The sequence below is a fragment of the Nicotiana tomentosiformis genome, chromosome 10 (assembly GCF_000390325.3).
Source record: "Nicotiana tomentosiformis chromosome 10, ASM39032v3, whole genome shotgun sequence".
Taxonomy (NCBI): Eukaryota; Viridiplantae; Streptophyta; class Magnoliopsida; order Solanales; family Solanaceae; genus Nicotiana; species Nicotiana tomentosiformis.
Genome location: NC_090821.1, coordinates 68,997,405 through 69,021,601, shown reverse-complemented (window position 1 = coordinate 69,021,601; position 24,197 = coordinate 68,997,405). Strand labels below are relative to the sequence as shown.

Genomic DNA, 24,197 nt, shown 5'->3' with positions numbered 1-24,197 from the left:
TAAGGATTTTTTCAAGCAATATACGTTGAGATTTAGACATATATTTCATTGCCTAGGATTAGTTTTATCATGGTTTATGTCATAAGTGAATGGACAGTGATTATTAATTTGTATTAATTAGTATAATGGACAGTGATGTATGAATTAGGGATGGAATTTCTTAATTTATATTGTGGGGCTCTTGCTATTTAAATTAATGAGTATACTTGGATTATGGAATCTAATTAATGTGGACTATGTACAAATTTCTATATCATGTGGCCCTAGGTTTATGAAGGGATTGTTACAGTTACTTGTTCAGGATCATGCCCAACCCAAGCAAGATTGAAACTAAAAGAGAAAACTACCGATCTATAGCCCATCAAATTTTTATTAGCTCATATTTTTCTCCATAGATCCGAAATAACTTTTAGGTCCAATTTATTGACAAGTTATAGCCATTATTTCTAATACACTTCCACTCTCTTTCAACCGCCTACTTCTCCTCTCTCTCTCTCTCTCTCTTCTCTCTTCTCTCATCTTCTCCAATCTTCAATCTCCTATCTTTCCCTTTCTTCTTATCTTTCCCTTCTTCACTCCTTTCCTTTTTTTTTCTTTTCTTCTCCTATAGCGACACCAACACACGTTTTTTTTAATTTTCTCTTTTTTCTTTTCGATCTCCTCCTCTTTTACTTAGATACAGAAATATCTATCTTCTTTGAGTAATTTCTGGCAAAAGTCTAGCGGTGATTGTCGCTTTCTTCACTTTCTGTCCACTTTCAGATATAGTATTGCATGATATTTTTTCGGATGACTTTTGCAACAAGATGAGAAATGGAAAATAAAATAGCCGCTGCCGGAGAAAAGATTTTTCTGGCCAAGTTCGGTGTCCTCCATTATCTCTCCTTTATTTATACATTGTGTAATCAGTGTATAATAATTGTATAATATAGTGTATAATCAGTGTTTATACATTATACACTAATAATATATTTATTATACATTTATTATATACGTATTATACAAAACTAGACGTGAAAGATTACGGTGACTATGGTGTGTTGAAAATATTGTATATAATATGTATATATTATGTATGCACATTTATATGAAAGGTGTATCTACATTGATATAATGCATATACACTTTTTATACAAATTTAATGTTCCTATAATTTTATATATAAAGTGTATAATAGTACATATATTGTTCGACGATGTATAAAAAATATATATACACTTTATACTAGTGTATAATGTGTATAGTATGTGTAAAACCTATACATCACCTTCTTCCTCTTCTTATGTCATGAGTATTTTTGCTTATGAAATATTATATTTTTCTAGATTGGATCACTAAAAATTTAATTTTTTTAGTAAAAGATTAAAAAAGGGATTTTGGTAGTTATGAAGAAGACAATTGGGTTTAATGGAATTTTGGACTGAAAGGATGGATTTTGATGGGGATTTCACTAGGTTTGAAGGATTTTTGGGGGTGATTTGTCAGGATTTTAAATATTTTGACTATTAATATTAAGTGTAAAAGAAGGTTGCATTGAGGAGTCAGGGTTTTCGCTGGTTTTCTAGGTTTCACTTGCTAGCCCTTATAATTATTTTTGGACTATGAATTGTATGCCTTATTATATGGCTACCAGTTGTCATTAGTTTTCACCGAGTAGCTATAAAATATTTTTAGGTATCCATGTATATACTAATTTTAAAGAAATTTCATTTTTTTTAAACATAAAAGACTTAATACTCTTGTATATATAGATCATTAGATCTTGTCTTTTGGGATAATCTATTTAAAAACCTAATAGCTTCTCGTGGAAATGACACCATGTAGCCATTTTTAAACATGTTGTTTAAAATATATCCATATTTTATAATGTATTTAAAGATTAGCCAATTTCGTTCAAACTTCAAAAGGTCAAACTTCCTGACATCGTGTCTGAAAGTTAAAAAATTATGTCCTGAATTTTAAATTATTAGTTCAAAAATTTAGTCCTGAAATTTTGATGAATTAATCTTTAAATACATTATAAGTTGTGAATATATTTTAAATAGCGGGCTTAAAGTGGCTATTGTTGCACTTTGCCCTCTCTTTTCAGTGACCATTATGCATGCGTTTGGCAGGCTTTCCAATCGTAAGCAACCATTTAGTATTCGGAAAGATTGAGCCGATTAATTATGGCTCTCCAATCGTAAATAATAGTATTCAGAACGTATTGTCCGATTAATTATGGTTCATGTTGCGTAGGGGTCATTTAAGAAAAAAGCATTCTCTACGGGTATTTCTCTATTTTAGAGCACGAACTCGAGAACTATGGAGAAATCCTATTTGTCTCATCACACCAGTTGGTGGTGGTACTCTCTTTCTTGATCAAACTTGCCATACATATTTTTTCTCTTCTATACATCCAAATATTGGGACACTTTTATTGACCTATTTCAGACAGTTGAATGCCACCATTCAATCTACACCACATACCATACAATAAAATAGCACTCACAAATAATATACTTAATATTTTATTAATTACAAGAGAAATTTCTAAGCGCCCGCCTCATCACAAGTAGAAATAAAAGATGGTATAGAATAACAGAGATACAAATCGTGAAATAATATTCCACATGTTTAATTGATAGAAATTTATATAATTTCTCAACATCAACTCAGTCCTCCCTTTAGTAAACTATATAAAGGAAAATGTGCATATTATTCTCTTACAGCAGAAAATCACAAACAAAGTTATTTCTCAAGGAGTTCAATAATCACTTAAGAAAATGAGTCCAGCTTCATTAGCCGTCTCCTTCTTCTTTCTTAGTATTATCTTCAGCTCCATCTTTAAAAGAACATTTCAAATGTTTCCTCAATCAAAAATACTAAACTACATAGACTTTATTGTTACACATTTGAAATGGGCTTGGAATGTTGTCCTCTTTCAATCCTTCTCTCATTCTTGTAATTACAACTTCACTACCATTTCTGAAGATGCAGCTACAACACCTCATGATCATAATAATGAGCTTAGGGTAAGGCGTTTCGAGCACGATTCTGGGTCTAATTTGGATGCAGTGGAATGTGCTATATGTTTGTGCAAGATTGAAGAAGGAGAAGAAGTAAGAGAGTTGAGATGTGATCATCTTTTTCATAGGGTTTGTTTGGATAATTGGATGAATTGTGGACGCAATATGACTTGCCCATTATGTAGAAATCATCTAAAGCCAAATGCAGTATTCTTCTCTGAGCTTAATCATCATCAAGAAGTGATCCATTTAGAGTTCTTGTCAGGGAGATCAAGAGATCGCTGTCAATGGTGGCTAAGATAAATTTACATAAGCGGAGCGATGAGAGGGTAAATTGTAAATAGTAAAAGAATATTGTTGTGGACAAGTATGCTGGTCTGCTATAGTAAAATTCCATATGGTTTTCTGCAGTCGGCTCCGCCATAATTGACTGGGGTTTAGACATATATAGTTTGATTTATTTGATTTATTCAGTTACCTCTTTGCAAATGAAGGAAACAACATTTTGACTATTGATTTGACCATTTCATGATTTTGATATATATAAACCTAAAGAAGATCACATTTTTTGAGCTTTATATAATCACTACATCCACATGGTGAAGGAGTTCATTAAAACAAAACTCAAAATACAAAGAAAACATAGGTGTAGGGTGGTAAGTTGTGATCCTACTCCTTTGTTTTTGTTTTCTTTTTATCAATCATAAAAGAAAAACATAAAGATAGACGACGAAGAGAAGTTTACTACGAGAGAAAGGCTCTTTTCAGTAAATGATGTCTTACATAAGAATTAGGACTACGTACAAAGAAAAAGGACAGCCGATGCACAAAGAATTCTGCTCACACAGGGTTCGGGGAAGGGTCGCACCCCAAGCGGTGAAATGTAGACAACATACCTTAATGCAAGCATTAGCAGAGGTGTATCTAGGATTTTAATTCTATGGGTTCAACATTTAAAGTTTTTAGTATTGAACCCATTATATTTTAAAGTTATAGGTTTATATCTACTATTTATTATAAATTTAGTGATTTTTACATATAAATTAATGCTCTGCGTCGAAAGTACCGGGTTCAGTTGAACTCGGTAATTGTATGCTGCATCCGCCCCTGAGCATTAGTGGTTGCTTCCACAACTCGAACCCATGATTTATAGGTCACACAAAGACAACATTATCGTTGCTCCAAGGCTCCCTTGCCATAATGCAAGCGTTATATCATGACCCGCCAAATCATCATGTCACGTAGGTGCCAGTTGGCGTATATTTTTTCCATATGGAAAACTTACATAGGAAAGAGGTTAGAACTTGTAGGAAAGTTCTAGAGAAATATAGAGGTTTCCCTAGGAAGACCCTAGAACCCTATGGATTTGATAGGAAAGTCCTTAGAAGATTCTAGATATGTATATAATTCTAGAGAGGGGTCTTACTCGTAAATAATAAGGGACTTGTGTAATAATTATTATTTACTCAATAGCTCCTAAGAAACTAGTAGATAAAGGAGGACATTCATTGGTAAATTTACCAAGTAAAACAATCAAGTTATCTCTAATACAAAAAGCTTTCTTTGGCAATTCTCCTGTGTTCTAATATTCTCTTGGCGATCTTTAGTGTAACAAGGCCGACTTAGCATAGCAAGAACGTGAGCAAGTTTTGCAAAATCGCGAGCGAGTTGTCAAGTGCCGCAAGTCTGGCACGCACGCGAGGTGGCAGACTTACTTTGGAGGATGAACAAGTACTTTGAGGTAGTCAAGGAGAATGACGAAGTTGTTAAGGTACGCAACGCCTCAATGTACTTGCCCAAGGTTGCCGCGTTATGGGGGCGTCAAAGTGTACTGACATGGAGAAGGGGCTATGCAATATTGAGACGTGGGAGCAGTTCACGAAGGAGTTGAAGAAGCAATTCTACCTGATGAATGTGGTGTACGAAGCTAGGTTGAAGCTAATGGAGCTCTGGCAAACGACCACAATTAGGGAGTATGTGCGCGAGTTCACTACCTTAATACTGCAAATCATGTCATTGTCTGAGGAAGATTCCCTCCTCTACTTCATGGATGTGTTGCAAAATTGAATAAAACATGACTTAAGAAGACATCAAGTATCCAAGATGGACGAGGCCGTAGGAGTAGCCGAGTCGCTCGTTGACTTCAAGATGGAGCCTTCCAAGTGAAAAGAAGGCAATGCCGAAAGAGGTAGGGGAGATCAAGACAAGTACAATGGGAAAGGCATAGCCGAGGTATATAAAGGAAATGAAAAGGGGCGGTCCAATAACAGACAAGGGTCCAAGAGAAACGACAAGGGGCCAGAAAATGGTAGCGAGTACGTGCCTAAGGGATGGTTCTACTTCTGTAGAGGATCACATCGGGCAAGTGAATGCCCAGAGTTGGGGAAGCTTGCAGCAATGATCGGAAACTTTGCTCAGGATCATAAGGGTGATACAGGAGAAACCAACCACTTGCATTGGGGGGATGCTCTTGGAATCTAAACCGAAAGTAGAAGATTCCAAAGCATATCTTGGCGCCATACAAATGGAGCATGGTGGTAGCAAGAAAGGTTGGACGGACATAGTTGAAGAGGATGTCAAGTTACAAAGTGATGGCACGTTATCGGACTTAGGCAATGCACTAAGCAGAGGGGTCAAGTTTGCCAGTAAGGCTATGACCACGGAGGGAAGCCAAATAGGGAGTAGAAGTATGTACCCGATACTTGAGAAGTTGCTAGACTTGGTTAAGTCATGGGGAGATTCAGGCCAAGAGAATGAGAGGCATTCGATGGGTGGAGGATCGAGGCCATCATTGCTAGTCGTCCAAAGTACAAACATGACAAGAAGAAAGGTGACCAGTACCTTGTGACATGGAAAGGCGTACCACTCCATAGGGTATCACGGCTAAAGGACAAAGATCTTTGATGATGCCAAGGCGAGGTACGCACGTACGTGTCGATACTTTGTGCCGAGGGAGGCACAAAATTGGGTGGGGGGAGTATCATGACCCGCCATATCATCATGCCTCATAGGTGTCACTTGGCGTATATTTTTGCCATATGGAAAACTTACATAGGAAAGAGGCTAGAACTTGTAGAAAAGTTCTAGAGAAATATAGAGGTTTCCCTAGGAAGAGCCTAGAACCCTATGGATTTGCTAGGAAAGTTCATGGAAGATTCTAGCTATGTAGAGAATTCTAGAGAGGGGTCTTACTTGTAAATAATAAGGGACTTGTGTAATAATTATTATTTACTCACTAGCTCCTAAGAGACTAGTAGATAAAGGAGGACATTTATTGGTAAATTTACCAAGTAAAACAATCAAGTTATCTCTAATACAAAAAGCTTTCTTTGGCAATTCTCCCGTGTTCTAATATTCTCTTGGCAATCTTTAGTGTAACAAGACCGACTTAGCATAGCAAGAACATGAGCAAGTTTTGCAAAATCGCGAGCGAGTTGTCAAGTGCCGCACGTGTAATTAGTCAAAGACTAAGGACGACTAAGGACGCAACATTTAGGACTATAAAGAAGTGCAGTTATATTCCAAATAAGCAGTTTTGAAACTAACACCAAATACATCACATTCTAGAATAATCTTAGTTTCTTCTGCAACTGAAAGTTCCATGATTTCAATTCCTCTGTGTAGGGTCCAGTCCTAAAATAATAAGTAAAAAGGAAAAAGGAAAAAGAAAAAATAGTGATTGGTTGAAAGAAAGGCAAATGGTGAGCTCTGCAGAACAATTTGCAAAACTAATTCAAAATTGGTTTTGGGCGTTGCCCATCATACCACTTGCAACGAACCAAACAATTTGATTGGTTCCTTGGGTGGCCATTTATAGCAGTTGCATTTCTCAGGAGTCCAAAATCTAAATGTGGTTCTTTTTGTCGAGTAGAACAAAAATAAGTGTAAAAAGAAAAGAGTGATTTATTTATGTATAGTGCTCTTTAAAAAAACGTTATACATATAACGCTTTTAAGAACCGCGTTTTATATGGAAGTTGAAAAGACATGTAAGTATAGTGCTCTATATAAAAGCGCTATATGTATAGCGCTTTTATATACCGCGCTATACTTACATAAGTATCGTTCCTTCCCTTTCCCCATGCAGAACCAGAATCCCTCCCTTCATTTTCAAAAATCTTCATCCCCCCCCCCCACCTATTTTGTTGATAAAAAATTTAAGTGGACCCCACCCGTCCCATTAAAAGACAAGATTGTTGGTCCCACATTCTAGCCATCCATTCCTATTGTTGTGGTTTGTTTGTTTCGGACTCAAATATTCAATTCTTCAACTTTCCGAAAAATATAAATCGAGGTACTCCGATTTAGTTTATGTCGAAACTCGTATAAATAATGCATATTAGGTGTTTTGAATGTGTTCCATGTTGTTTTGTATTTTATTTGCGTTTAAACTGCTATGTTATTTTTATCCGGACTAAGATATTAGTGTTCTAAAAAAATATGTAAAAATTGAGAAATTATTATTATTTGTTAATAAAAATGTTAATAAATTACTTTTACTGTTTTGTATGTATTTTCATGAATGTTTTGTGATTAAAATGTATTTGTTGATTCTATCTAATTTAGATTATTTATTTGTTTAAAGACTAGTAATATAGTGCCCTTTTAGCTTAGTAAAATGTAGAGCCTTTTAGCGTAGTATCCCTGTTATTTAAGTATATCTTATACTGATAGATCAAACACAAACTCTGTACAATATACAAAAATTATTTATTTAATTTACAAACAAACATATAAAATTATGAAACTAACATGTAAAATAATAAAATTGACACACATAAGAATTCAGGATAGCTTGGTGCTAGTGGGCCTCAAATATCAAGCTTGGAACCCATATGTTAATACTCTGTCCAATTAAATATTGTATAATTATAAAAATTAATTATTTAATTTACAGAACAAACATACAAAATTATAAAACTAACATGTAAAATAATAAAATTGACACATACAAGAATTCAGGTTAGCTTGGTGCTACTGGGCCTCAAATATCGAGCCTGGAACCCATAGATATATACTATGTCCAATTAAATATTGTATAACTATAAAAATTAATTATTTAATTTACAGAACAAACATACAATTAATGTTGTTTAATTTACAGTAGACGACATGGACGTGCCGCCTATGCATCTCGGACCTTTCTGCGATGAGCTATTAGTGTTATAGGGCGATCATAGGTCCGCCCATGTATGGGAGGGAGAGTTACTGGCCCAGACTCTCCACGCCAGGAGAGTGGATGACATGTGGGATTTTATGAAGTATAGATATCTTTATCCCCGTGTAGTCCAGCGCCTGCGGGTTACGGGCTTCTACAGGATTTTGGAGATCGGTCGTCTGCAGCTCGACTGGTCTTTGGTCATGGCCCTGATAGAGCGGTGGCGACCGGAGACGCACACATTCCACCTTCCCATTGGCGAGGCCACCATCACACTACAGTACGTGAAGGTTTTATACGGGCTGCCCGTTGATGTACCGCCCATTGCACTGCCTCATGCCATGAGAGAGATGACGCGTGGGCAGTATTTGGACATGCTGCAATAGCTCACTGGTTTCAGGCCACAGGATGAGACTGCACACGCAGGGGCCAGTATCATGATTTTGACAGCTATTCGACAACATTTGGAGATATTACACCCTGACATCACTGGCGATACAGATGATCTGCATATTCGCCGGTATACGAGGATGTTGTTGCTCCTTATGTTTGGAGGGGTCTTGTTCCCGAACACTTCGGGGAACCTAGTCAGCTTGAGATTTCTTCATCATCTTCAGGGGCTAGATGATTTATGCAGTAAAGCTGGGGTGTTACTGTTCTCGCCTACTTGTACAGGAAGATGTGCCGGGTGAGCATGGGCACCCAACATAATGTATGTGGATTTTTGCCGCTGCTACAGGTGACAACATATTCGAATACTCTATTCATTATAACATATCTAGTAAAACTTTATCTGAAATTTTACGTCAACTTTGTATGTTAGGTTTGGGCCTGGGAGCTATACCTACAGTTGCAGCCACCTCTACCACCATTATCTCCGGATGTACCACCTCCGTTTCTCCCTCTAGCTGGGAGGTGGGTTCTCCGGCGGTGATATGTACATATCTACGAGGCTTGGCATAATCTCCCCCTTTGCAGGGATTTGTTGGATATGCTGGAGGGCGCAAAGGTAAATGTATACCTACGTTTACTTGGTATAGCTTCACATGTGTTGCGCATACTCACGTTTTCTGTTATTATTTAATAGTTCATCTGGACGCCATACAACGACGACTTGATAGGTGGTCTGCCCAATTATTGCTCGGCCGATCGACTGATTTGGAGCATTTCCGTCCCGTTGATGTGCCTCGATATTGTGGAGCATCATGCCACGGAACGGGTATTTCGCCAATTTGGCCATCCGCAACTTGTACAGAGAGGGCCCACATGGGAGCCCACATATTATTAGCGGGATGATTGTTCCAGGATGGACGACGCTTATGTGGCATGGCTAGAGGCGCATGTCGATACTTGGGACCGGCGAGCTGACCTGATTCAGCCCCCCCCTCTTCACAGAGCCGGACGTATACTATTCATGAGTATATGCCCTGGTACCGCCGCGTCACCCAACCTTTTGTCGGAAATCCCATTCATCGAGCTAGCGGTCGGTACGTTCCATACGTCGGGCGGCATGAGGCCCTAGTATGTTTTCTGGTATTATTACTTATATAACTGTAACATAGTGTTCTGTAGTTTATATTTTATACGTTGTGCAGGCTTTTGGCCTATATATAGTCTACCAGATGGGATTGCAGATGCAGCAGCATGCCGGCGAGGGAGCGGCCGCTTTGCACGATTATGGTCGGCAGGTTGCAGAGGTGGCTGCCCGGAAACTACAGCGAGCCCGAGAGGATCAGCTCTTAGGACATGACCCTTTTTATGTGATGCCAAAGCAGTACCAGCGAGGTAGGGGTGTCCCATGAGGTAGGGGTGCCCCACGAGGCAGGGCTGTCCCACGGGATCGTGGTGGGCGGCGAGGAGAAGGTCCCCAGCAAGGGGGCATTGAGGCCCATGTTGATGATGTTGATGCTGATCTGCCGGGTGACCTTCATGAGCCAGACGAGTATCCCAGCAGCATTCTGTCATACAGCCTTGGGCAGAAGCTCACTCCAGGGACTTCGCAGGTGATCCCATCAAGTCCATTATTGATCACGGGCACGTACATTACCGGAGAGCATTGGGATCCATACTTCCCAGGCCCATCGACCGTTGTTGAGGATCGGCTAACCCGAGATATGGATAGTGGGCGCCGGTTGAGTTATGGCTCATCATCGAGGGGTGCTAGGGAGCTTTCATAGGCGCAGGTATGTTTTTATTAGTATTTACTTTATATTTGTTTTTTCTTTTCTCATTTATTTTCCATAAATAACTTTATTAATTTTCTTATTAAGGCTTCATCCTCGCCCGTCACGGAGGCCGCTTTGTGCGATGTTGACCTGGCTGCGATGGATGATTATATTCAGGAGCCCGATGATATCGTGGCAAGATAATTTAAATTGTCATGACTTAATATATATTTTCCTATACTGAGCTAACTTATTCTTCTGTAGGTTACTAATGGACCGACGACCTCTTCTACCGATCCTGCCAGCACTACTAATGATCATGCTGCAGCGCATCCTGCTATAAAGAGGCGACGTGATGAGGATGATCCGGATAGCATAGCCAGGCGGAATGGGATGCGCCTCAGGCCAGCGGCTGCATTGAAGCACACATGTTGTGGAACACATTGATTTTCTTTCTTTTTTTGTATTTGATGTAAATATTATTTTATGTAAATAATAGCAACAATTTTTATTGTTTTCGTTATATGCGCATTATGTATATATTTCTCGGGTTCTTCCTTATTTTAATACTGCAACACAAACACAAACACAACAACTTAACATAATTTAAAGTCGGCACACATAATGAAAATACATGACATGGAAAGCATAAAGATAAAATACAACACTCAACACATACATTGGTTTGTTTATCAACTATTCTCTTCTTCAACCACTCAAATTAATCCAACGGCTTATTTTTTTCTTCTTCCACCTCTTTTAGTTTCTCCTTCAACGCTGTAATTTCTCATTTATACATAACCTCACCACGTTCGTATCTTTTGTTCAAATCATGAATATACTGCAAAGTTTGTTTGTAGCATTCCTGCTTACAAGGTTCATCAATCCATATCTCAAAATTACAAAAAGGTTTGTCGGGAATCCTATAAAACTTGTTCACACAGATTCAGTATCGGCGCCTAACTTCACCATCATCCCAACAGTCCGCCATCATACATTTTTTGCCGTACTTGAACCTTGGTACATAAAGGCGGTAAGACATTTGTTAAAGCTAAAAAAACCCTGCTTTTATGGAGAGTTTTGCTATTGGTTATTGTTAAGCGCAAAAAATAAATAGAATGTGCCCGTTATTTATAGGCAAGACAATACACATAACGTAATATTTAATCGTGCTATGCTAACACATAACGTAGTATTTAACCGTGCTATGCTTCGCGTGTTAAATATTCTTTCGGATACAAAATAGCTTTTTCGCAGACGGGCAGCTTTTTTAGTTCGACAAGACAATACACATAACGTAGTATTTAACCGCGCTATGCTTTACGTGTTAAAGATTTTTTCGGATACAAAACAGCTTTTTTGCAAGCGTGCATCTTTTCAGTTCGACAAGATAACACACATAACGTAGTATTTAACCGCTCTATGCTTCACGTGTTAAATATTCTTTCGGATACAAAATAGCTTTTTCGCAGGCGGGCAACTTTTCAGTTCGACAAGGCAACACACATAATGTAGTATTTAACCGTGATATGCTAACACATAACGTAGTATTTAACCCCGCTATATATATTCACATATTTATCAAAAACCTTCCTCCTCTGACAGTGTAGTTTTCTAATAATAATTTTAGCTTAAAATTCAAAGGTCTACTAAAACAAATTTCGTTTTTAATCCAATACTATTTTTGATTACATGAACGGGAGGGAGAAATTCATTAATTTACTCAATTGAAAAATGGACCATTATCAATAAGATTTAACAACAATGGAAATATAATTTTATTTGATACATCTTGCAACATAAACAAGTACATACACTTATTGAAACTACATTACGAAACACAGTTACTACGTGTATCCTTGATAGTTGGGCACATTAGAAGAACTCCCACCAAAAGCTGGATTACCACCGCCACCCAAACCAGTCGAAGGACATTTTCGACGGTCATGTCCTATTTGCGAGCATATACCACATTTGCATGCATAAATGGTATCGCTAACATCCATTTGGTTCCGTATACGCGTTCTCTTCTGCACATGTATTCGACGCAAAAACTCCTTGTTACACACCATTTTAAATGGTTCCGGCAGCCAATAATGCTCGCCGCCCACTGACTGCAACTGCCCATTATAGGTGTTTAAGTATGCAGCAACACTATATTATTTATCAACGTAGCTGGTTGGCCCTAAACCAACATGTTGAAAGCACCCGATGGCATATGAGCACGGCATGTGGTAGATGGACCATTTCCCACAAGAGCATAACTTTGTAGATTCATTTATGGTATGTACATTATTCCCCCGATTTTGATGGATAGCGGTGCGAACTTCAAAAACATTTCTGTCCTAATCATACTGTAAAAATGAATGCCAAAGTGCTCACCGCCTGTATTTCTCAAATCTCTTCATCGGCAGTAGCATAAATTTAACACCCTTTTCCATCAATGACGTTGTAGCTGCAGCCCTTTCAACAAACCTCTCTGCCATCTGCTTGAACGACATGCGCACCATGGTAGTGACATGCATTCCTCTTGCTGACTTCAATAACCTGTTAAAAGACTCTGACATATTTGTAGTCATAATTTCCCATCTTCATCCACCATCCGCATGCTAAGTCCACTTGTCAAGCTCATATCGCATCAACCAACGATAGGCTCTCTCGTGTTCCTTCCTGATAGATTCCATGTGCCTCCAGAATTTATGCTCTTGGTGGTATGTTGCTTCCATCCACATCCAATCATGCAGATCCTTGTTAGGATGTGCCTTCTAGAAATTGGTCTTCAGGTGCCTCACACAGTAATAGTGGTAGGCATAAGGTTCTTTCCATGCAGGCAAATTCTCTACAGAACATAAGATACCACCATGCCGATCAGATATTAGACAAATACCGAAATGCTGTTTGACAACGTGCTCTTTCAAATGGTTCAAAAACAGCGTCCACGTCTCTTGGCTTTCATTGGCACAAATAAAAAAAGCTAGAGGAAATATTTGTCAATTAGCATCTACTACAACGGCGATCAACAGCTTGATATCATACTTTCTATAGACATGAGTGTCGTCTATGGATATTACCGGACGGCAATGCGGAAAACCATCAATTGCTGGTTTAAATGCCCAGAACACGTAATTGACTATATATTCTGGTCTACCCGGACTCCGCTCAAGCTTCCATTCAACAATCGTCCCGGGGTTTAAGTGTTGTAGTGCGGCCATGTACCTGGGTAGAGCTGCAAATGACTTATCCTAGTTACCATAAACAATTTCAAACGTACGTTTACGCTCGAGAAATGCGTTTCTTTTGGTAATGGTATGGCCATATTCCTGGTGGACTGATGTAATGCACTCTTTGATTTTATACCTTATGGACGCTTCAAGATGTGGAATAAGGACAAGAGAAATCAAGTCAATATCCAAGTTATAGTGATTCCCATTGAATGTGTCCATTTCACATCTGTGGGTGGGAATATATTTACCCACTTTCCATAGACCTGTGTTCTTCTTGCTCGCACGCAGCATCCAATGACAACCCGTAAACCATCTGCGGCAAACAACCTTGTATACATCCGGACTTGACTCCCATACCGTCATCTCACGACACTCTTTTACGATGTACATTTTCGCCGCCCTGCTTAGGCGTGCTTTATCAGGAAAAAACATGCCTTTTGCCAGCACCGTTGGTCTAGAATCATCCCACATTGCTGTCCGAATTTCATCAAAATCCCTTGTGAGAGCATCCACATCCGGCATACTTGGCAAATGATCAAGGTAGGGAATCTTCCTTGAATGAAACGGTACTTGGGATCTTGGTCTAACGGGGGGTGGAGCATACTCCCTCATCAAATCAAGTCATTCATTCTCTTCCTCCTCATCACCATCCTCATGTGGGAAGGGTGTGCCATCTCCAGAATCATCGGCATTGTTGTCATAATCACTGTTCTCTTCCTCACTATGTGCATATGTCAGATCCCGATTTAATATGTCGTCTTCGGGCAATTGAGTCAGGACAGGTGGTTCAACTTGCTCGTTTTCACTGCACAAAAAACAAAATAATAAGCTACTCAAATAAATAAATACTTTCCATATAGCTGTATCACTTCACTTACAAGTCGTAATGTGTTGACATTCCTTGATGGACATTATCATGTTAGTGATGACTCCCGAATGGACCACCATGATCCAACACACCATAACTACACATATTCTAACTGGGCGTGGGTTCATAACTTGTAAAAGTCATAGCTGGCCGGTAACCCCTATGGAATATATGAGTGTTAATACAAATTCAATACAACAAAAATATACATCGTAACAGTAAGGAAAACTAAAGTTTACCACTCGTCTTGTGGATTATGTAAAGAAGAAGAGAAATTATTTTCTCGCTCCTCATTCCCCCGTGGTGATAAGTTTAAATCAGGCCAAACTCTTTCAGCCGGAACCTGTCCGGCAAACAACTGCTCCAGAATAACCACCTGACGACTGAGGGTTATCCCTACTATGCTCAACCTTATTATTGCGAACGTCTTCGACCTTGACGTATATTTTCAACATTTTTAACACAAGAAATTCTCGGTATTCATCCAGAATCCTCAAAAAATCCCTCAAAGTTTCATCATCGTCGATGTTAAACTCAACATAACAAGTAACCCCTTGCGGAATGACGGAATACGGATATCTTTCGGTTACTTTAATCTTCACCGAATGTTTCCTCACACTCATTTTTTTTACATAACAACGATACCAATGTATCGTACTCCATTGTAAGTGGAAACTTAACATGACACTATGGAGATAAACTATAGCTCACAGTGTTATTCGCCACCAAAACCTCACCCCTCCCCCCCTAATATAATGAAACCCTTACTTTTCGCTTTTCAGACATTATGAAAAAATGCTTGAGAATTTAACAAGAAGAAAAATTTTAACAGGATGATAATTTATACGTCAATACCACACAAGGGGGGGGGGGATTTGTGTAGTGTCCAATGTTTCGCGTGCACAGATTATAAAAGGACCTGGTTCTTCTATGTGTTCCAACTACTACTGTTGTGGAATAATAAATACAGAAAATAAAGAACACAAAGATTTTTAAGTGGAAAACACCTGGCTCAAAAGATGGGGAAAAAAAGGAGACCTACTTCCCAGTAGGATTTTTCCAAAATCTCCACTAAATCACTGAGCCAAAAACTGCATTTACAAAACACTTTTATAAACCTAGGATTAACTCTATACCCGTTGTGGCACACAACCTCTAACTGTTGCGACAACTTCAAGTTAACTCTAACTTGAATACTCTGAGTACCTATTACAATTGCCTCTAGATAAACCTGAAAGGTACAATATGAAAACACATACTACAATTGAAATAGAATAAAAGGCAGACACTTGGAGCTGGTTCTTCTATCTGGTTCATGTAGCTTCAGGTTCGCACACTTGAATCACACACGAACTGCTTGCAAAATGCCTTGCTATTTTGCTCTCAATTCACATTTAACTTCTGCTTTTGTGCACTCCATGTAGAATTAGAACATCATGCGATTTATAGAGTTAGTAGAGTAGAAAAGAACTAGAGTTCTAATGCTACTCTTCCTTGGTGGAAGAGTTCTAGTTAATCTCAACTCCTAACTCCTTCCTTATATTGGATAATGTTCCCGTTGAGTATGGAGTCCTTCTCCTTATTAATTATGCAATCTTTTCGATTAGAAAATATTTATTATTATGCCAGATTTCGTTTATCTCCTGCATGTGCATCTCACGTGTTTTGACTTTGCCCGTTTCTATGCCTACCAGTGATGGACCTGGTTCATCCCTGAGTTCCTTTGTCAATCTTCAAAACTATTCTTTACTTGGCCAACAAATCCCCCCTTTTGATGATGACAAACTCTGTGCTTCCATAAGCTTAGGCCCTGTTTCAACTTACCTCAACATCAACACAATGTTAGAAACATTTTTCCTTTTTAATCACTTATCATCAAGGATCAGGTTCATTAGGTTATAAACATCAATGTTCAAAGTGTAAAGCACAACCTTTTTCCCTCTTTTGGCATCATCGAAAAGTTGCATAAAAAATGTGAGATAACCAGATTTTAAAACTTATTCATGGCCACTGGGGATACTTCAAATGCAATCATGGATTAATCATCATAGATCAAGCTAAGAATTTTAACCATCAAAGAAATATAAATAAACACTTAGAGTAAAAATAGTGAATTTCATTGATGATTGATACAATTCTTCCACAAAGCATAAAAAGAAATAAAAATACTGAAAACATGAGCAAACGAAACATCCCTAACTGGGTCATTGAAAGGTCTACACTGGCTAGAAGTTTAAGGTTTGGAAGAACTAGGTGCTTGGTTTTTGTCTTGGAGGAGTTTCAGCATATCCTGAAGAATACCATCATTCTTCTCCTTTTCTCTTGCCAGATCAGTTCTGAGAGCATCTCTCTCAGTCTCCACCTCTGCCAACCTCTTCTTCAACCTCTCAATCTCAGCATCCTTAACCTCATTTTCTTGCACCAAGGCTTGCACCTTGCTATTCACTGGTACCTTCTTAGATGAACCAGGTTCATTAGGAGTGACATGGACTTTATAGTCACAAGCAGGCAGCGTATTTGCCCCAAAATGATCCTTGCTTGTACCAACCTCCCTTTCTTATTAGGATTATAACTTTCAGTCACTTTCTTTAGTAGGTCTGCGAGGGTTTCCTGTTCAGATGAAACAGGTTCATCTATATTTTTCTCAAGTTGAACCAGCCCTTCAGCGGCTTCACCAGACCCACTTCCCCCTGTTTTCTTTACACTCTCCTCTACTCCAGCAGATTTTTCTCCCCAAACAACCATTGCAACCGTGTCTTTGGTTAAACTCACAGGAGTGAGTGAAGAATTAACCACTCTTTTACCCTTTCCCCTCACAGCACTTCGAACACACTTACTCTTTGTTTTTTCTTTTTCATTTTTACCACCAATTCCTTGATTTGTTCTCTCTCCGCAACAACCTTGCGAGCAAGCATCTTTACTCTTTTCTTAGAGGTTGGGGTGGTGGAAGGGATGATAGTGGGTGTGGAAGTCTAATCAAACTGAATTTCAGTTTTAAAAAGACTTTGGAATGTATCCTTAGAATCTAGGTACTTCAATTCGGTTGGGACTCTTTTGAACAGAACTGATTCACTTGTAACAGATAAGTCCAAAAGGAGTTTGGAATTAAGTAGGACTCTGCTCGTGATCCAAATATTATTATTTCAAATTATGCAGAGTGTAGAAAACATATCGTTTTATCTTGATGAACCAGGTTCTTCACTGAGAATACTCTTGTGTAAGTCTAAATTTGTCAAAATAGAGAAAATATCATTAGAGATTAATGAGTCATTTTAATACATGGCACAAGAGTATACTATTCAAAGTATGAGTTTGAGCAAGAATTAATCTAATTATATATACATTTTTAGATTTTCTAACCAAAACCAACATTTTTTTTACAATATTGTTTTTCGTTGTGAATTTTGAACTGATCCTTTTAGGTGATCTTAATCATCCCTAATTCTAACATGTTCCTTTCAAAGTGATATCTACTTAGGGCTTTTGTGAAGATGTCAGTTATTGCTTGTCAGTAGCACAAAATTCTATAGCGATCAACCCTTTTTCATAGTTATCCCTCAAAAAGTGATGCCTAACATCTATGTGCTTAGTTCTCTTGTGGTGAACCGGGTTCTTGGTCATACTAATAGCACTAGTGTTATCACAAAAAATGGGAATACAACAAACATCAATTTCAAAGTCCTTTAATTGTTGTTTGATTCATAACAATTGAGCACAACAAGAAGCAACAACAACATACTCAGCTTCAGCAGTAGATAAGACCACTGAATTTTGCTTTTTGGTGGCCCAAGACACAAGACATGAGCCAAGAAAGTGTGTCATACCTGAGGTTCTCTTTCTATCCATAAGAAAACCTGCATAATTAGTATCAACATATCCCACAAGATTGAAATTACTACCTTTTGGTTACCAAAGAAAAAGATCATTGGTGCCTTTTTAGATATCTCAAAATTCTTTTGACAACAGTCAAGTGAGACTCCTTCGGATTTGCCTGAAATCTTGCACAAAGGCCTACACTGAAAATAATGTCAGGTCTACTAGTAGTGAGATACAACAATGAGCCAATCATTCCCCTATACAACTTCTGATCGGCAGATGAACCAGGTTCATCCATATCCAACTTTGTAGTTGTTGCAATAAGAGTGTCAATTTCTTTGGAATCTTCCATTTTAAACAACTCTTTTACATACATTTGCTGATGGATCATAGTTCCATTTGAATTCACTCCCCATTAATTTAGCAAAATATTTACTTAACTTATCAGTAGTTGCTCCAAAGATTATATCATCAACATATATCTGAACTACCAAGAGATCTTTACCTTTTTCTTTCAAGAACAAAGTATTGTCAATTTTACTTCTCTTGTAGTCATGCTCAAGAAAAAACTTTGATAATCTTTCATACCATGCTCTTGGCACCTGCTTGAGCCCATAAACAGAGGCGGATCTAGGAATTGAGGTGTATGGGTTCTTACCGCAATTTCAAGTTAATATATCATAATATTCAAACTAAGGAACGAGTATCGATTATGAACACTATTTACTTCACCCGCATGTGCGTTAAGCCTTTCTATACCTTTATTCCAAGCCCTAAAACTATCTTTTGTAAAAGAATCACTTACCTTTTTACTATATCCTCCAATCTCATTTTTAAACAAGTAACAGCATAAGCAAAACGCTGTATCTTCTTTAATACTTTATTCTAACCATCCAGAATATGAAGTTTTAAACCATTCCGGATTAAAGTGATGCAATTTTCCACCAAAATTATTTTTTGTAAAAATAAAATTACGAGGCCGACAAGGCCCCCATTGAATATAATGTCTTCTCACTCGGTCGTGTAGATTAGGAGGATATTTTAAAATTTATTTTCTTTCACCAGGATCAGGGTTAGGAAGATTCAAATCCAACATAATATATTTGTGTGATGAATGAGAAGAATTGACATTGTCATTAACCACTGACATGAATGAGACTTTAGCGAAGGAGAACTAGAAGTAGAACCTGAAGAGGTTTGCGGCTTAAAAAATCTCTTGATCATCTTGACTCACTAAAATTCCCTTCAAATCATAAGACACAAAGTAAATATTACAGTAAAGATTTTTTCCCAAAAGATCACTTTACAAAGAATACTCCAAGGAGACGAGAGAATCAATAAACACCTCAACAAAAAAAGATTCTAATGTGATTCTACTTCTTGTTTATTAATTTTTTCTTAAAAAATAAGATCTAGAACCTAACTTCATAAGTAAAAATAAAAGATTAAAATTTACAAAAGCTAAAACTAATAATAAAAATTAAAGTAGATGATCCCAATCCCAAATCCAACGAATATTAATACACTACTTTCACAAGAAGTGATCATAACAATGGTTACAAAACGTTAAGAGCTATTATTTCACAAAATATAATATAAGAGGAAAATAATTATTAAAAAAAATTGAAAGAGGAAGAAGACCTGCAATGGATCACTGGCTTTGTCTTTGATAGGCAACAAAAGAAGAAGCCAAGATTCAAGAAGCCAAGAATGAAGAATAGTGGCTGCAATTCTCGTTTGAAACCCTAACCTTTGGTTTTTCAATGTTTGATGTGGGTATTTGATACAAAATAATTTTTGGGGAGATTTTGATATGGTTGTTTCTTTTAGGTTGTCTTTAGCCATTTATTACTATTTTTTATTTTTAAAAAGTAGACTAAAGGTAAAGTAGTACTAGCTTGATAGGGAGTTTAGTGTTTTGTGGTCCCCGGTACTTTTCTTTCATTTCTTCTAGTTCATATAAAGTATTTCTCAAAAAACAAAGAAAAAAATAAAATAACCTTACGGGGATTCGAACTCGCATTAACGGGTTTTGGGACACGAGCCACACCTAGGTTCCCTGATTTACCACAGAATCAACAATACATTTTAGGATTGGGTTCCCATATAATTATTCTTATACATTCAATGGATTTTTTAATACAAATACAAGGTCTAGAAAAAAGCTACTGGGTTCCCGGAAACCCATACCTATAACTGTAGATCCGCCCCTGCCCATAAAATACCTTGTCAAGTTTGTACACATGATCAGGACTCTCCTTGCTTTCAAATCCCGGAGGTTGCTTGACAAACACTTCTTCCTTTAGATAGCCATTGAGGAAGGCACTCTTGACATCCATCTGGTGGAGGGTGAATTCCATGTAAGCAACAAAGGCTATAAGGAGTCTTATTGCTTCCAACCTTGCAACTGGAGCAAAGGTTTCATCATAGTCTATGCCCTCCTCTTGGCTATATCCTTGAACCACCAATCTTGCCTTGTTCCTTATAACAATTCCATCTTTATCAAGTTTGTTTCTGAAGATCCATTTTGTGCTAATTACTAATCTGTCCAAGGGTTTTAGCACCAGATGCCAAACTTGACTCCTTTCAAATTGGTTGAGTTCATCTTGCATTGCATTTGCCCAGTATGCATCCTGCAAAGCCTCAACAACATTTTTAGGTTCAATAAGAGATAAGAAAGCATCTAAAGCACAAATATTCTTTAATGAAGATCTGGTTTTGATTCCAGAGGTTAGATCAGTAATTATGTTCTCAATGGGATGAGAACTTTGATACTTGTAAGGTTTCACAACCAACTGGTTTTCCCTTGGTGTTCTTTAAATGCTTTGTTGCTGTGGAATAGGTTCATGGACAGGTTCCCTTGAGGTTTGAGAATCATTTCCCCTTTGTTCTATTCCCCCTGTCAGGTTGCCCTGGGTAGATGGACCTGTTCCATCACTTGTTCCTTCTTCCAGTGCAACTTCAGTGTGGGCTGTGGTTTCATTTAAGTTTCTTACCAGCCCAATTGCTTTATCATCATGTTCCTGTCTCTCAGAAAGAATGTTAGTTTCATCAAAAACCACATGAACACTTTCTTCAACACACATAGTTCTTTTGTTATATACCTTATATGCTTTACTATGTGAAGAATATCCCAAGAATACTCCCCCATCACTTCTGGGATCAAACTTTCCTAGGGAGTCTTTACCATTGTTGTGCACAAAGCACTTGCATCCAAATGCCCTAAGATGGGATATATTTGGGTTTTCCCCTTTAAGTAACTCATAGGGAGTCTTCTATAAGGTCTTGTAATACACCTATTTATGATATAGCATGCAATATTTACAGCTTCTGCCCAGAATCTATGGGGCAACTTACTAGAAAGAAGCATAGTCCTAGCCATATATTCAAGAGTTCTATTCTTTCTTTCAACTACTCCATTTTGTTGTGGAGTTCTAGGGGAAGAAAAATTATGATCTATGCGATGCACATCACAACATTCAACAAATTTAGCATTTTCAAATTAAGTACCATGATCAGACCTAATTGATGCAAGTTGATTTCCTAATTGTTTTTGAGTTTTTCTAACAAAGGAAGTGAACATATCAAATACTTCATCTTTAGATGTTAGATAACAGTGTCCAGGTAAACTAGAATAATCATCAACAAGCACCATCACATATCTCTTACCACATCTACTTAATGTTCTCATTAGACCATAGAGATCCATATGAACCAGTTCTATCGTTCTGGTGGTACTTACCACTTTCTTGTATTTAAAAGAGGATCTTACCTGCTTCCCCCTTGCACAAGCCTCACAAACTTTGTCTTCCTTGAACTTAATGTTAGGAATTTATATCACCAAGTCCTTGGAGACTAATTTGTTGAGTTGACTTAGACTTGCATGTCCAAGCCTCTTATGCCAAAGGAGGGGATCACTATCTAGCACACCTAAGCAAGTTAGTTCATTCTCTGAGAGTGTGGACAGATCTATAATATATATATTATTCACTCTTTTACTCTGCAAAATAATCTTGTCAGTGATAAGATTTATCACAAAACATTTAGTAGAGGTAAATGCTACCAAGTTACCTCTATCACACAATTATGACACACTGATTAGGTTATACTTCAAGCCGTCTATCAAGTAGACATTCTCAATGTAATGAGAGTCATCCTTACCTACCTTCCCAACCCCAATGATTTCAACTTTCTTTCCATTTCCAAAGGAGACATTTCCTCCTTTAAGGTCCTCAAGTGAAAGGAACTGGTCCTTGCTTCCTGTCATGTGCTTTGAGCAGCCACTGTCCATGTACCATATTTGGCTGCTCCCCTTCACTTGAACCTGCAAAAAGAAATCAGGGGTTAGTCTTAGGAACCCAAACTAGTTTGGGTCCATTTCTATAGGCAAAAGGATTAATCAAATTCTTTTTAGCCCAACCTGGCAGCCTATTTTTCCCTTGAACAAACTTTTTATTCTTTTTAATAGCCTTTTCTTTTGCAGTGCATTCACTTTTATAGTGACCAGTCTTATCACAGTGTGTGCAAATTTTGTTCTCAGGAAGTGTGAGATACTTGCTTTGGGGATCCCATTTAGGTGGAATATTCCCAAAGCCAATTCCTCTTCTATTGCTACTATGATGTTCATGTAGCCATGACAGTTCATCGGAGGACCTGTTCCATTTAAAAGTTCTGTCTAGTTCATGTTTGACCTTGCCTAGATCCTTTGTCAAAAATTTTACCCGCTCATCCTTCTTATACAACTCATCTTTTAGTTTACCTACATTTTCTTCTAGAGTGAGTTGTGTGCAATCAGATGTCTTCTTACTTGTTCCTAATTTCAGTTTTAGGTTTTCAGATCTAAGTTCTAGGATATTTGATTCAAATGCATGAACCTAGTTCTTTAGTGCAGTTTTTTTACTTACAGTCTCACTAACTCTAAGTTCCAGGTTCTTACACTTTGCTTTTAAAATCACACATTCCTTAGACAACTGTTTCTTTTCATTGTTTATATCCTCAGATTCATCAATGAAATCTAGAAGTAACTCAGATAGCCTTTCTTTAGACAAAAACTTAATCTTGTCTTTTAGATAGATTATACTTACTTTAGATTCCTCATCGGATTCTCCAATTGCCATAAGTGCTTGTTCATCTTCAAATTCATCTTCATCATCTGAGTCCTCATCTGAGATTTCTCCCCAAGCAACAACCATAACCTTTGTTAATCCTTTGTTCTTCTTGGGATGAACTTGTTCCTTCTTTCTGTTTCTTCGTTCATCTCTTTCCTTCTTCCATTCAATTTCCCATTGAGTGCAGTTTTTGATGTGATGATCAGTCTTCCCACACTTGTAGCAGCCCTCATTGGTCTGGTTTTCAGGAACCCTTGGTTTGTTGTAGCCTCCACTTCTTGAAGAACCATTTCCTCTCATTAGGTACTTCTTTAAATCCTTTGTGATAATAGCCATTTCATCATCTTCTAGATCAGAACCTTCAGTGATTCTGAGTGCTAGGCTCATTTCCTTCTTGGGTACATCCATCTTCATGGTTTGCCGTCTAAGTTCATAAGCAGTGAGATTTCCAATTAGCTCATCCAGCCTAAGAGTGGCAATGTTCTTTGATTCCTGAATAGCAGTGATTTTGCTCTCCCATCAGACTGACAGAACCCTTGTCAAAATCTTCTCAACTTTGTCTTCTTTAATAATAACCTTTCCAAGAGACTTAAGTTCATTTGTTAGTGTGGTGAACCTTGTATACATCTCTTGGATGGTTTCCCCTTCCTTCATGGTGAAATTCTCATATTGAGAATATAGTAGTGTTCCTCTGGACCTCTTCACTTGAGGTGTTCCTTCATGGGCCACTTGCAAAGTGTCCCAGATTTCCTTGGCAGTGGTACAACTTTGTATTCTACTGTACTTATCTGGACTGAGTCCACAAACAAGCCATTTTTTGGCTTTAGCATTCTTCTCCCATTTCCTCAAGT

General features: G+C 37.8%; 1 protein-coding gene across 1 annotated transcript; it reads left to right on the top strand.

The window, feature by feature from the left end:
* Positions 1-2,765: 2,765 nt before the first annotated feature.
* Positions 2,766-3,311, top strand: LOC138900355 (uncharacterized). The gene has a single exon (XM_070187088.1). It carries the CDS (start codon positions 2,766-2,768, stop codon positions 3,309-3,311), a length of 546 nt encoding a protein of 181 aa, XP_070043189.1.
* Positions 3,312-24,197: the final 20,886 nt, after the last annotated feature.

Bases quoted from the DNA above. Each gene is read 5' to 3' on its own strand.
- LOC138900355 (XM_070187088.1), top strand. From the start codon at position 2,766: ATGAGTCCAGCTTCATTAGCCGTCTCCTTCTTCTTTCTTAGTATTATC.